The sequence below is a fragment of the Protomyctophum parallelum genome (assembly GCF_964188405.1).
Source record: "Protomyctophum parallelum genome assembly, chromosome: 21".
NCBI classification, from domain to species: Eukaryota; Metazoa; Chordata; class Actinopteri; order Myctophiformes; family Myctophidae; genus Protomyctophum; species Protomyctophum parallelum.
Genome location: NC_139713.1, coordinates 21,435,818 through 21,451,585, shown reverse-complemented (window position 1 = coordinate 21,451,585; position 15,768 = coordinate 21,435,818). Strand labels below are relative to the sequence as shown.

The following is a 15,768-nucleotide window of genomic DNA, read 5'->3' as shown; positions in this document are numbered from 1 at the left end:
ATAGTTTTAGTCGACGCTGAGATTGGTCGAAGGATTTCCCCGCCTCCTGTTTACTCTGACCTACGCCGTGAACTCCAGAGCGTTCCATTTAACCCATTCTGACCTGAGATCAGATTCATACAAGGTTTCCACTGGACACACACTGGTCTGATTAACCCATTCTGACCTGAGATCAGATTCTAAAAATGTCAGTAGTTCTTCGATGCTTGTAGATCTGCTATTTTTCAATAGCTAAAGCATAACATGACGCTAACACCAAAATGGGTTCCCGTTCAGAATGGGTTAACTCAGAGAGACCCTTACGGGTTCGTTTTCTTCCACGTTATGCTCTCTGAGTTAAATAGATACTCAGGATTTTACTGTGTGATTTCCATCCATACCACGTCTCATTCTGTTTCAGTAACTCTGTTTATTTGAATCTTTTTTGTTTTGTTCAGTTTCATAATCCTGTCTCCCTCTTTTGCATTTACAGTATGCTGTCACCTTCATGCAGATTACAAATAACGTCAGCCTCTTCTGGCATCAGTTTAATCTTGACTATAGATGGAATATTATATAATTTAAATATTATTATTTTTAAATATGGGGACTGTAAATTTTGTTTTATTTTGTTTACCTTCTGCTGTCTTCTAATCATAATTCCTTTCTTCCATAGTCGACTCTTCGCAGAGGAAAGAAGCTAGACCGAAAGGAGCGTGTCAGTGAGCAGACCTACCAGCTGTCTCGCTGGACGCCCCTGGTGAAGGACATCATGGAGGTGTGTTGACAGAATAATACATACCATTTATATAGAAGCTTTTATAGATGCTCAAAGTCGTTTTACAGAAAACAGAACAACTTTATTAGGAAAAACTAAGACCACAAAAATGACGAAAAGATAGAAGGGTTGGTTTTGGTAGGAAATGCGAGTCTGACATTTTATGGTTGCATTTTTATATCACCTTTATCCAAGGCGCTTCACATACAGTAGATTGTTACACCCATTCACATACCTACCGATGGCGGTGGAAACCATGTAAGGCACCAACCTGCACATCGGAAGCAATTAGGGGTTCAGTGTCTTGCTAAAGGACACTTCGACACTAACTCTGGGGGAGCCCGGGATCGAACTGTGAACCTCACGGTTTCTACCGGTAGCTGCTCTACCGGCCACTCTACCCCTGAGCCACTGCGGTTTTCAACGTGGCGATGGTGGTGGTGAGGGTAGCTTACAGTAGAGCTGGGAGTGGCAGCAATAACACTGAGCGTAGAGAGAGGGCTGACATGCGGTTAGCTTGCTGTTTATAGTTAATTGTTTTATCATTGTTTTATCATTTTTCTCTCTCATCCACCACAGGATGCTATTGAAGATAAGTTGGACACCAAGCACTACCCTTACATCTCCACTCGCTCCTCTGCCTCCTTCAGCACTACTGCTGTCAGGTACTTGCACGCACTCACACACACACACACACACACACACACACACACACACACACACACACACACACACACACACACACACACACACACACACACACACACACACACATTCGACAGGCTGTGGCTACTTTTGTTTGACACAGCTGGACATTGTATACACTAGTGGAACCCCCTGTTCCCATTGTGGTATTTTATTGCATTGTATTAGGCCTATCTAGATTACAAAGGCAAGAAAGGATGGGTCACAGATCAATAGTCATTTGTGCTCAGTGAGGAAGGTGATTGGTTGGTCAGATCAATATCCTGAGTGAGGATTAAGGGAGAGGGGCGGAACTGCTATTGACGGACAGCCGCGAGAGCCGAACACAAAGCATAGAGAAAATAAAATAATCACACCTGTGTGAACTGAGTGGTGCAACAGCACTGTACTGTACTGTACTGTACTGTACTGTACTGTACTGTACTGTACTGTACTGTACTGTACTGTACTGTACTGTACTGTACTGTACTGTACTGTACTGTACTGTACTGTACTGTACTGTACTGTACTGTACTGTACTGTACTGTACTGTACTGTACTGTACTGTGCTGTACTGTACTGTACTGTACTAGTACCTAATAGTGCGATACCCGTCACTCCAATGAATTGCAGCGGCCAATGAGGTATCTAGCTTTTTAATATCTGTGATCATCTCAATCCCACTATTTCCCCACACACACACGTTATTATCACTGCTGACCCCTACTGGTTGGTCAAGGGAAAATATTTTAATAGCATTGCCTTATGTAAATGTATCATATGAACACAGCAATAAAGTACATCCACACAAAGAGGAAACATCATTATACATCACTAAAAAAGCATGCAATAAAAACATTTATATTAATGTCTACCCTGTGACTGCTGAGGCGAAAACACTACATCTACATATTTTCTTTAAAGTGACTTGCATGAAGGACATTGAGGAAGGCAGTGGGCACAGGCATTGATTTGGACACTGAGGAGTGGTGTGAGAATGCTGACACACTGACTGACCTCTACTAATTCTTGTCAGAGTGTGTGTGTGTGTGTGTGTGTGTGTGTGTGTATTGATTTGACACCCAATGTGCCTTCTGTTGGAAATTGAGCTAGCGGCACCAGTCCTCACATCCCCCAGTGTTACTAATCCACTCACTACATATGGAAATATGACACATACAGTAAAGGTATACACTACACATGTCACACTGTTCACACACATACTGTATAGGGGACTGAATTATCAAGATACGACTCTAAATATATGTCTTCTTTTATTGCCACAAAATGCATAACCCGCACTTTATCGTTTGGAATCCCGAATCATATATCCTACTTAAATTCAGACCCAAAATGGACACCAAATCCTACTTCTGTTACATGACAAATGTGCCAGTTTGCGCTACTCTATGCCGAATTGAAGTGGTCTCAGTCCCAGACTTTTTCTTTCTCCCTGGAAATAAAAACGTCTGGGTTTCCGAGGCTAAGTCGGTAGTGCTGTTGCCTCACAGCTAGAAGGTCCTGAGTTCGATTCCCGCTGGGGACGCTGTGGGCGCTGGGGGCATGCTCTCTCCTCTGCGTAATCAGTGCCCATACCCTACTGGTACTCATAGTCATACACTGGTGCTCATTAACGTCACATAGGTGAACAACACACGGACATTGCTGTTCCTTGGAGTGGTTGCACCACTCAAAAAATCAACGTACACTGTGTTATCATCAAATAACGACTGTGACTGTCTTTCTCTGCCCTGACAGTGCCCGATATGGCCACTGGCACAAGAACAAGACACCTGGGGAGTACCGCACTGGACCGCGCGTCATGGTCTTCATCATCGGTGGTGTGTCCTTCAGCGAAATGCGCTGCGCTTACGAGGTCACACAGGCCAATGGCAAGTGGGAGGCCATCATTGGTGAGTGTGGGAACAGGGGGCGCCACTGCGCGCATGTCGGGGAGGGGGGTTACAGGAAGTGTTTACCTGACGGGACACTCTGGCGTACAGTATGTGGAGAGGCACAGCGCAAGAAATGTGTGTCAAAGACAACATGTATTTTGTGCAACAATCTTGTTTTTCTTTATAAAGAAGGTGAGAAAATAAGGTATTTGGATTGAGATAGTTTTGCTTTTAAAATATGTGTCTTATTTCATTTCTTCGATCAAGTGACGTTGTATTGAAATGAGTGAATTCTTGAAGGTTGACTAAAATTATGAAATGATAGAATAATACAACTGTAAGAAGAAGAAAACAAAAAGAAAGTCATATCTTTGCTGTGGGGTTTGAGATCACCTGAAAATTTCAAAGGTTTTCCCTTTGGGCAACTCTGAGGCTGACTGATTCAAACACTGGCTACAAACACTTGTCATTGGTTTAGGTCAGCATGCAAAGATACAGTATGAAAGTACACGTTAGGACAACACTGCACATCTCAGCACCAATACCTCCTCACTTTTCCCCCTCTGTGTTGACGAGCCTGACTAAAGAACCACAAATCGAGCTTTTGAGACGAAGACCCTTGACCAAAAATAGATGCCGATCAAACTCCCTGCACCGATTTTCTTATGGAATTGCGATTAGCTGATTTGACTTGCAAGTTCAGAACAGAAACGGCTCAGGAAAGATTCATTACTATTATTTGCTCTCTATTTACCATCTATCTATCAGACCAAAACATTGAACACAAAATACAATTTAATCTACAGTACATGAACCTGTATTGTAGCCGATTATTTATGTTACATACTGTACCTATTGTGTCTGTTTGTCCAAAATAGCCCTTTTTGGTTTGTCCTCGTGTTTGTGTTTAAAGCATAGTCAGTCGTTGTGTTTTAGAAGGGAAGAAGCGTGTTGTGTCATTTTTTTGTTGAGATCTTGCTTCCGCTTCAAACCTGTTGAAAAATGTTGTCTTTCAATTGCTGCTACGCCATGTCTTTTTCTGTATGTCTTTGTTGTGTGTACGCCCCAGGTTGTGTTTGTGTGACACTGAGAGTGAGTGTGAGTGTATGCACGATGGGGAGCTGTGGGTGGCCTGTCTTAACCCTTCTTTTGCACAATGCCAGAGAGGCGGAGGAAGAGAGAGAGAGAGGGAGAGAGAGAGAGAGAGATTGTGTGTGTGTGTGTGTGTGTGTGTGTCTGGGGGGAATGGGGCGTGGCATCTGCGTGAGAAATGGAGTGGTGAAGACGCCTCTGTTCCTCCACAGGTTCCACCCACACGCTCACCCCCACCAAATTCTTAACGGACCTGCAGCACCCCGACTTCCGAGAGTCAACCAGGGTGTCCTTTGAGGACACACCTGGGCCTGAACCCTCAGACGAGTGAGGCAAAGACAGAGTGGGAGGGAGGGAGAGAGAGAGAAATCACACTGAAAAAAAGTAAAGGCGGCCGCGCAAAGAAGCCCTTTCTGAAACGTCACAGAACAAGGGCTTTCTTCTCGTTTTCCTTCCTCCACCACCCCCATCCCCCCACCCCCTTTCCTCCTCCTTGCTTCAGGGATGGGGGTCCCCACCTCTGCCTCACTGCAATGGACCCCTCTTTCAGGCTTGGCTCCCTACACGCCATCCATTGGCCAAGTCAAGAGTTGGAATTGCGTTCCACATCAGACAATAACTCATGTGCTGTGCCATTTAGTTGTACAGTAAAGCAGTGGTTCTCAAAGATGGGGTCCAGGGACCCCCAGAGGTCCTTGAAAGGGTCCTCAGCTAAATGATTGATAATAATGACCCTTATTGGTCTGTAACTTGGAGAGTGTTCAAAAGGGAACCAAGCGGACCCGTAAATCCTTTCTGGTTCGGTTTGTACATCTCTCAGGGTTATGGGGGTCCTTGGCCTAATATATACCAAACTGGGGGTCCTTGAGCTGAAAGTGTTTGGGAACCACTGCACTGACGGGCCTACAGCAGGTGTACGGAGCCTGTAGGAAGTGAAGCCTGTTCAGAGTATGTGTCCATGTGGCCTCGTCCCTGCTGCCTCCTCATCTCAGCTGGGTGGATTAAATCGCCCTTCAGTGCCTGAGCCCTTATTTCAGCTTGTTGCACACTCCTCTCCTGCTGCCAGAACTCCTGATCGGTGCAGATTTAATCTACCCGCAAGATCCATCTTCCTCGCTGTCTTGCTGTCTTCATTGTGTTTTTTTTTCTTTTCTAATTCCTTTTCCAAAAGACAATCACGTTGCTGTTTTGTTTTTTTCAGTCGTTTCTTTCAGGGCAGGTCCTTGAGTTGATGTTGGATTTCAAAGAAGGACTTTGTTTCTTCTTCACCTTCTTGTTTTGCTCCCAATGCTCTTGACACCCTACCCCCCCCCCCCCCCCCCAATTCACATACACACGCACGCACGCACTTGCATGTGTCCTCTATACACCATACACTAAGCTCAGCATCATTATGCTCACATGGCTCATTGGCCATCCATCCATCCACTGGGAAATTCTAATGCATTCAAGCCAACAAAGCTCAGACAACACATTGTTCTGACTTGTCCAAAAGGTTACTCTGTGTGTCACTTCTTGACTCTGGCAATTGACCATATTCACATGGTGGCCAACTTGCTCTTATGTCATACTCAGAGCGTTTAATGTATGTTTGATGTCAGGGGTAATTGATAGTGATTCATTTATGCTCTGTCATACTGCGGTGTCGTGAGGCAACAATAGCCGATTTACAAGCTTGCAATGCATTGTGGGTGTGAAGTGTCGAGAGCTTGCACATCTGCTATTCTCAGCATATTTTTGGTGTACAGCGAAATCTGACTTTAAATGGTTTTGTCTTGTCGTGGTTCTTGGGCCTGACTCTGAACTAGTGCAGCCACTGTGAATATTGTCAATGTTGCAGTGCTCCACCTGATATGCCTTAGCAGCACCAAGAGAAACCAAAGATGTCACATATCTAAAACAGTTGTCAGTAGCCTAATCCTCACTCTGTGTCCCCTCATGTTGGAGAAGCAACATCTACCTCAGCTCATCCTCAATTAGACAAAGCTACAGAATTTCCCCTTTTTTATGTTTCCTATATTTAACAAACAAATTACAAAAAAAAAAGAAAAAAGGAAAAACAATAAATGGTAAACAAAATAAAAAATGATATTAATAATCAATAATAACCATATTTATCTTCCGGGTCACGGTCGAGCACACAGACTGTCATTTGAAAGTTGGATTATTTTTTCTTTTACCCAGCAACAACGGATCTTCCACAGCATCACAGTCAAGGGCATCCATCTCATTTTCCACTAATCTTGCTAAAGCTATATTGTTTACAAACCAACATTATTTTTCTTTTTACGTTTGTTCTATTATTATTTTTAACAGCGATTCTCACCATGAGCAGTATGGATGCCGCCCTCCCGCCACCCTTCCCCCCTCCCAAAAAAAAACAACAAAAAAAAACATACTGCCGCATCCAACACTACCTGAACAAAATGACCATCACTTACTAAAACGAGTGTTTTGTTTTTGTTTTCGCTATTTTGATCTGAAACCTCCTCATGTACGAGCAACGCCACTGTGTTGTGTTTCTGGCCCCCCGAGGCCCCCACAAAGCTGTGTGTTTGGAACTTAACAAGGGGACAGGAGAGAACTAGGTGGGGCCAGTCCGAAGTTGACCTCTGTGACTAGTGTTCTCACTCACACCAGACCCCACTCACCCCACAATGCCTGCATCACCATAGTAACCCAACTTGAGATGGACTTGCCTCTTTCTCTTCTGTGCCTGTACTGTCAACTACCTGCCCATTTTGCCATAGGATATAGTATTAGCTCGAACCACTTAAGCCCTGTATACTGTACCTTATCGTACGACAAATAGCAGAATTAGCCGATTTGCAAGCTATAATGTGTTGCATTGTTTGCTAGTACATCGGCTATTTCCGCTGCTTTGTATTTGCAATGTTTTCTTTCTCCTATAATGACATCCCGAAATAGGGACGACAGGGTTGAAAGTGGTTAAATGTTTCTTAAGGAGCAATGAAAGAGTGTTTTGGTGAGCAAGAAACACGCAGCTTTGCCACAGAAACAAACAAACAAATGAAGTTGAATACTACTGTTAATGAGGTGTGGGGAGTAAATCAAAACTTTGATCGGTCTGTTTGCCCTCCTTACTAACAAAGGTCCTGGTATGTTTAAGATGGGGGTAAGCCATCCGTTAACTCAGTGACACAGCCTGGTGACAAACCAGTTTGACAAATGTTTGGTTTACTCCTTGTAAGGCCTTTACAATGTGTCCGAAATGTGTCTTCAGCTGTCCAAACAGCCTGAGTGTCCTCAGGATTATTTTTTAAATTCAATTTGTAATTTTTCGTTCACATACAGTACATGATATGGTTATAGATTTGAGGGAATGCTCAAAAACATAGTCAAGTAGGGAATATATCCTTTTTTGTTTTTGCATTGTCGATTCATTGTTTGAAGTGATATTTATCAGCTGTTAGGATGCATTCTGATTTAGCATCTTCAATGTCACCTGGTAACTGATGATGTAATGTGGAATGTTGTTCTAAAAGGTTCCAGAATCCTGATGATGTCGTGACTGATCCATGTCTCAAAAAGTTTCAGTTGCATGTAATGCAAAGCCTGATTTAAATTTCGTGCAGGAGTCTCGGTGCAGTGGTTTTTGCACACCGGTGTCACGGATCAATGTTGCATACCGGAAATAGTCTATTAAATAATCTATGGCCAAACTTTGGTTGCTCTGTTTTTTCCTTTACGTTCAACATTACATGACAGCTCTCATCCGATTATAGATGTTACTGTGATCCAGGCATTCATAGTAAGAGCTGAAAACACATTTTGCTTAGATCAAATGTAGGCTATAAACGAATGTTTTTGGGCCAATCTAATACTGTGTGTGTGTGTGTGTGTGTGTGTGTGTGTGTGTGTGTGTGTGTGTGTGTGTGTGTGTGTGTGTGTGTGTGTGTGTGTGTGTGTGTGTGTGTGTGTGTGTGTGTGTGTGTGTGTGTGTGTGTGTGTGTGTGTGTGCGCGTGTGCGTGCATGCGTTCCTCTGGGTGCTTGTCAATGTCTCCAGGATCGACCCACGTCTTCACCCCCAACAGTCTTCTGGAACAGCTTAAGGCCATGAACAAACCAGACGAGGAAGTGGCGAGCTAAAAATCTGTCCAATCGCGTTCTCTCTTTTCTCCTCTTATAAAACCTCCCCCCCTATGTTCATCTCCAGCCCTGATGACCCCCCCCCACCATTACCAAAAACCCTGCATTAATTGTTTATGCATCTTGCTTGAGGGAAAAAACTAAAAACTCTTGACAAAAAGAAATATATGTTGTAACAAAGAATAAAATCCTTGCAAGTATTCTCATGTTTTACAATGGATGCAACTAAAACATATTTAAAAAGGTTTAAATATCAGCAAAATGCCATTTAAAACTGAAAGTACCAAATGTAATATTGTATGCTATGACACCTGCTAGAATGTGTCTTTTGTTTTATATCATTGATGTGTATTGGCATTGGGTGGAGGAGGGATGTATAGTTTGATGTAGAAAATATATCACTTTAACATGCAATATATCTCATCAAAGGACTATAGAGGAGAACCCCATTTGAAATGTTTGTTATCAGTAGCATGCTTGGACCTTGTGTGGACTGTTCCTGTGTGTACTTGGTTGTGGATGTTCCGGAATCAGAGAATCCTTTTTATGATGATCTATAGCGCTGAGAGAAGCTAAGCCACTCTGTACAAAAGAGAGAGAGAGAGAGAGGAAAAAAATGATATCAAGCTACAACCATCCCTCCTTCAGCTGCTAGAGTGGAAGTATTTAACCACCACAACCCTTTTCCTTTCTTTGGAGAGATTTCACGTTTTAGTGTCAAAAAGGCCATTGCTTGCAGATATTTAAAGAATATTCTTAAAGGGCCATTATTGTATTTCAGTATTGTATCCTGTCAGATTACGTCCTCCCATTGGTTAGTATCAATGTTTAATCGGGCCATGCACTGAGTAGTGTTGTGTATGCCACATGTTGCTGTTTTAGCGTCTCACTGTGGACTGGTGATATTTCTTACTGTGAAGTAGTTTTCCTTTAAATGCCAACGTGAAGTCACTGTGTTTGTGATGTTTTAGCTGTAGCTGTTAGTGATCAACCTTGAGAAAACTAAAAACAATATATATATCTCTATTTTGTTTGTCTGGTAGATTTCTCCTCTGCAATGTAAAAATCCAACAATGGTGAATGGCTTTGCAAAGAAATTGAATCCCACTATTTGACTTTTTATTTCCTCTGTGTCCTCTCTTCTTCCCTGGCCAAACAAGTTGTATATTGCACTATGCGTTTTCTGTGATGCAAACGTTATTTTATTTTTTCTATTATCATTTGCTGTTGTATAGGGTCACTCTGTCAATTAAAGTGATTTATATCAAAGTTATTTATCGGAGAGAAAAATAAATGAAAACATTAGTCTATCTTAAAGCTGTTTAACTTATTGGGATTCTATGTTTGCGAGTGTTCAAGCACAAACAAAAGTATACTTCATGTGTACCTATGTACTAAGGCTGTCTAATAAATTGGCTTCCATTACAAAGACACTGGCTTAACTCATACTTTACTCTCGTGCTTTTTGCTCATCTAACAGGTAGGATTTGTATGTTGCAGGACTTGATTTTGTTTTGTTGAAAATTATAGAAGATTATATAGTAGGCATTTTAGCCTAGAACCAGTACAAATATTTCAAAGTTCTCCAGAATTGAATTAGGAGATGTGAGACTTGAACATGGAACCTCTGTGTTGAGAGCCTGATCATCAGACCAGTACACCATCTCTCATAGTTGGTGAAGTGTTGTATTTTAGCCTTCAGTTAGGTAAAGTTACTTTGCACCACTGCATACATCCATGCAGCTGACCTCCCCATTGGTGGATGTGATCCTGGCAGTGGCAGCCAGCCCAGGTGTGTTCTGGTCCTCTTGATTGAGCAGGACCTAGAAACCTGGCTTCTGCTCAGCTCAATCAACAGCTCCAGAACACACACTCACTTTTCTTCCAGTTTATCGTCTTGGTAGGCTACTACAGACTACTACAGAGCGCCCCCTTGTGACTGTGTATAAACGTGTTCTTCTTCTATGATGTTGGATTTCAGGGATCAAATAATTATGATTTTAGATAAGATTTAACTTAAACCTTGAACTCTCAAAATCATTAAAAGTTCTTCCTATTGAGTTCAGAATCATTAACAGTGGTCTGGGTGTCTCGTCTCTAAGTGTGAGAGATCCTTGGTTTGATTCCACTGCAGTATAGTGGAAAAATTACTAAATTTATTTAAATTAGTTTAGTATTAAAAAGTATCAATACTGCAATAACATAGAAAGAAACAATGTTACACATTAAGTGTAATCAAACAAATTCACAGAGTGACCAGACAGATTTATTTCACTGTCAGGTTTACAAATAAAATATATTTAATATAAATGTTTATTTAGAGTAGACGTCTTTCATTTACCTATTGAACCACAAACTGAATGTTCATAAAAGTATGTTTCGGACTAGCCCCATATGTGCGGTCTTGTGCCCTCTCCCTACGCTCATTCTGTTATGGAAATATAGCTGTAATTTATTCATTCTGTCACTGAGAAAATCTCTTACATTTCCTGCACCGGCGGCGTGAGCGGCCGTCCATGCGCCGTTACTACGCTGTCCAAGGGAGAGACGGCGTATCAACGTCGTGTGCACGGCGTGTCGGCGTAGTTCATTTTCAGTTCACTTTCAACTGTCTGAAAACACAAAAATAGTCCAAAAAAGTCCGCCGGCGTGAGCGGACGTTGATACGCCGTTGATACGCCGTCCAGAGAGAGGTCGGCGTATCAACGTCGTATGGGTGGCGTGTCGGCGTAGTTCATTTTCAACTGGACAACGTTGTCAGCGCTGTTCACTTTAAACTCTTTTTGCTATGATTGATTGATATATTTTTTGATTGATTATTTTATTTTCGTGTCCTGCACACAAAGTGCCCAACCCCCATGGGTTTATAAGACACATTTGCATTTCATTATATTCACAATAGGCTACATTGAATTAGAGTGAGTTGACTGCTGAGTGAGTGTTGTGTGGCTATAATTATGCAGAGAGAAAAGACATCATATGAACTTCTTTGTGCAATGTTGAATTTATACTTTGATCATGCACTTTAGTCTGTCCGACTCTGTCCTGAAGGCAAGAAGCGACCTCGGCCTAAGTGTTATGTCTCACTGACAGCTGTTGGATGGTGCTGCGCATATTCCCGTGTTGCCTTGTGATGATTGGGGGGATTATCTGGGATCTAGTACTTCAGTCTGATATACAACAACAAGATGATGTGATGTTGCTGCTTCTGCCGTTGTTATTATATTTACTCTGAGTTTGAAAGTAAAGAAGAGTTGTGTTAAGCTGTGTCATGGTCCACTGATTTACAAACACAATACTAAGGGCGACCGTCACCGAAGTCGCATCCGCCTTGAGCTGAGGACACAGCTAGGAGTGGAACAGCCCTCTTTCAATAGCACCCAGCTGCAGTCTCGCAGACGAGACGTGCTCCGTGAGCGGGCCGTGCTCCGTGATTGGGCCGTGCTCCGTGAGGGGACCGTGCTCCGTGAGGGCGGTGATCCGTGAGCGACCGGAAACTTAACTTTGGTCCATTGTTTCTCGGCTCCGTCTAATGAGCTAATTTGTCTGAGAGCTAGCTAATTTAAGACATCCGGTTGCCTTCAGAATAAAATAAGGTTATTTAATTCGTTAATTAAATAATTATTACATTACATTATTAGTATTATTATTTCATTACAGTTATTGTAAAGACACATATTATGTTTCTGTGTAAAAATAAGTAATTAAATAACATAAAAAAGTTATCTAAATGGATAAATGCTATTCAATTTCAATTCAATTCAAAGGGCTTTATTGGCATGAGAAAACATACGTTTACATTGCCAAAGCAGAAAGAACAATACAACAATACAGCAATACAATCAATACAAAAATTATGTACATTTGAAGATCAGAATCTTCAATAGATCAAATTCTATGTACCCAGGTCACTCGATGCAGGTATAGTGCAGGAATATACACAATGCTTAGTCTTTAGGGTGGTTGTGTTCCATTTGATATCCTTCTCCTATCACAGCAACTCACAAATCTTGCTGCTGTGTTTGCACATTGTTGTACTTCGCCCAGCAGATATGGGATTTTTTTGTCGTTGGTCATGTTTTCAAAATCTCTGTGTGTGGTTGTAATCAGTGGGAAGTATGTGTCTCTGATGTCTTGGTACAGCGACGTAGAGTCTGTGGGGGCCACGGGGCCATGGCCCCCATGAAGAATCCTAGGGCCCCTTTCGGCCCCCATGAAGATTTTCGTGGACATTTTACATTTACATTACATATTTTCTGGGAATTCCGAACATTTTGGACCTCTCCGCCGGCAATCTGAGAATCCCATCGTCAAATATTCGGGAAAACAGCGCCTCCCCTGTTGTTCCTCAGGCAACAGTCTGTCTTGAGAGACACCGGCCGTCCAAGAGGTGTTAAAAAGTGCTAATCGGGTTTCTTTTGTAGTTGTTCTTGAGGCGTGACATAAAGGGCGCGTTCGGAAATACCACACCGGAGCACACTCGCCTATTAGTTTGCATTGCACAGTGGGCTCAGTGCGCTATTTCCGAACGCGCCCAATAACACTGATCAAGAATTCACCAAAGAGACCTAACCACAGACTAGTGAGACTAGGCCTACACACTGACTCGAGAAAAGACCCATATCGTCCAAAATAGGCTGATCAGTCGCTGTCTGTGTATAGGCTAATTCATTGGTAAAAGTATGCTAAAGAACTCATTTTTAGACCATTTGGGAAATAAATAAATAAATAAATCCGCGGCGGCGGCCTCGCTTCGCTCGGCCGCGACAGTCCCCCCCAACGCAATTCTGTAGCCTACCCAAAAGTATAACGCACCCGCCTCCTATGATCTCTCTCTCTCCCTCCGTATCTCTCTATATCTCCCTCTCTCTCTCTCTCCCTCTCTCTCTCTCCCTCTCTCTCTCTCTCTCTCTCTCTCTCTCTCTCTCTCTCATAATAATGATAATATAGTCCTGAAAGTCCTCACCTTGGCTTGGACATTGGCCTATAGAAGCTGCTTTAAAAGTACCAGCGAAAACAACTTATTTTTTTCCGCGCTGCGGCGGGGGGGGGGGGGGGGGGGTGCGGGGAGGCGGGGCTGCGGGGGGGGGGGGGGGGGCGGGCCCCCTTGAGGATTGATCAAACTCTTCGGCTCTGTCTTGGTACAATAGACAGATGGTTAGGAAGTGTAGCTCGGTTTCCACTTCATTTTGTGTGCAGTGAGTGCATAGTCTGTCTTCTCTCGGGATACACGTCTGCCTATGACGGCCTTTCTCGATCGCGAGACTGTGCTCACTGAGTCTGTACCTAGTTAAGATTTTTCTTTGTTTTGGGTCGGTCACGGTGCTCAGGTATTCTGCCACTGTGTATTCTCTGTTTAGGGCCAGATAGCATTCTAGTTTACTCTGCTTTTGTGTTGCTTCTTTCCAATGTGTCAGATAGTTTTCCTTTTGCTGTTTTATAATTTGGTTTAGTCCAATGGGTTTTCTATCTCGTGGCTCTGTTTGTGTTTGTGCCCGGAGTTCCAGGGCCAGGTGGCTGAGGGGGCATCTCTCTAGAGTTTCACTGTGTGTGAGTGCCTTGTTATGGAGTGCATCTAGGTCACTTTCTTTTAGGTGGTTGTAGAACTTAAGTGCTCTCTTTTTTATTTTGATTATGAGTGGGTATCGTCCTAATTCTGCCCTGCATGCATTATTTGGTGTTTTCCGCTGGGTACGGAGAATGGATTTGCAGAGTTCTGTGTGTAGGGTCTCGGTTTGGTGTTTATCCCATTTTTCAAGGTCATGGTTTGCTAAAGGTCCCCAGATCTCGCAACCATAGAGGGAAATTGGTTCTATCACAGAATCCAGTATTTTAAGCCAGGTTTTAATTGGGATGTTTATTTTGATGTTTCTTTTGATGGCATAGAATGCCCTTCTTGCCTTGTCTCTCAGGTCCTTTACAGCTTGGTTGTAGTTCCCTGTGCTGCTGATGTTTAGGCCAAGGTAGGTATAGTTTTTTGTTTGTTCTAGTGGGGTTGTATTTAGGAAAAATTGGTGGTTTTGGCGGCTGGGCCTTTTTTTGAAATATCATGATTTTAGTCTTAGTTAGGTTAATCACTGGAGTGCATGGACTTTATAAAGTGGACACTGGACAAAAGACGGCTCCGCGAGGCAACTATCTGGACATACCCACGCGTTCAGGGAGATGTCCTCTACCACACCCCACTCTCCGCTAAGCGGGAGAGGTGTAAAATTCACAGCAGCAGACCTTCTACTGGGGTCAATGCTCAAAAAAGTACCGTTTCCGGAACCAGAATGGACACTGGACAAAGAGGCCTCCGCGAGGCAACTATCTGATCTTTTACACCTCTCCCGCTTAGCGGAGAGTGGGGTGTGGTAGAGGACATCTCCCCGAACACGTGGGTATGTCCAGATAGTTGCCTCGCGGAGGCCTCTTTGTCCAGTGTCCATTCTGGGTCCGGAAACGGTACTTTTTTGAGCATTGACCCCAGTAGAAGGTCTGCTGCTGTGAATTTTACACCTCTCCCGCTTAGCGGAGAGTGGGGTGTGGTAGAGGACATCTCCCCAAACGCGTGGGTATGTCCAGATAGTTGCCTCGCGGAGCCGTCTTTTGTCCAGTGTCCACTTTATAAAGTCCATGCGCTCCAGTGAATAGCATTTATCCATTTAGATAACTTTATTATTATTATTTAATTACTTATTTTTAGACAGAAACATAATGTGTGTCTTATAGCATCATTTAAATGCTTAATTTGTAGTTTTAATGTGCAAATTAAACTTTTTTTCAATACTCTAGACTAGGGTACTCTTATTTTGAAGAGATCGTCCACCGGACGTCTTAAATTAGCTCACTAGATTAGCTCACTAGACAGTGCCTTATTTCTCCACTTTAATAATACCAATTGGTATTGTGTTTTACATCATTTTAATCGTTGATTAGTCACCTTTACAACGAGGTACAGCTAATAATACCAATTGTGTGTGTGTGTGTGTGTGTGTGTGTGTGTGTGTGTGTATATATATATATATATAATATATATATATATATATATATATATAATATATATTTTTTATATATATATATGTGTGTGTGTGTGTACATACATACATATATATATATATATATATATATATATATATATATATATATATATATATATATATATATATACACACACACACACACACACACACACACACACACACACACACACACACACACACACAATTGGTATTAGGGCTGTCAAA

General features: G+C 42.5%; 1 protein-coding gene across 1 annotated transcript in view; it reads left to right on the top strand.

Annotated features, from left to right (window-relative positions):
- Positions 1-9,787, top strand: part of stxbp1a (syntaxin binding protein 1a) — a 23,790-nt gene extending 14,003 nt beyond the window's left edge. Inside the window, exons 15-18 of the mRNA XM_083793043.1 lie at positions 656-757; positions 1,337-1,422; positions 3,200-3,354; positions 8,457-9,787. Of these exons, the coding sequence (XP_083649169.1) occupies positions 656-757; positions 1,337-1,422; positions 3,200-3,354; positions 8,457-8,539 (426 nt within the window). The 3' untranslated portion in view covers positions 8,540-9,787. The remainder of the gene's footprint in view (positions 1-655; positions 758-1,336; positions 1,423-3,199; positions 3,355-8,456) is intronic.
- The last annotated feature ends 5,981 nt before the right edge of the window (positions 9,788-15,768 follow it).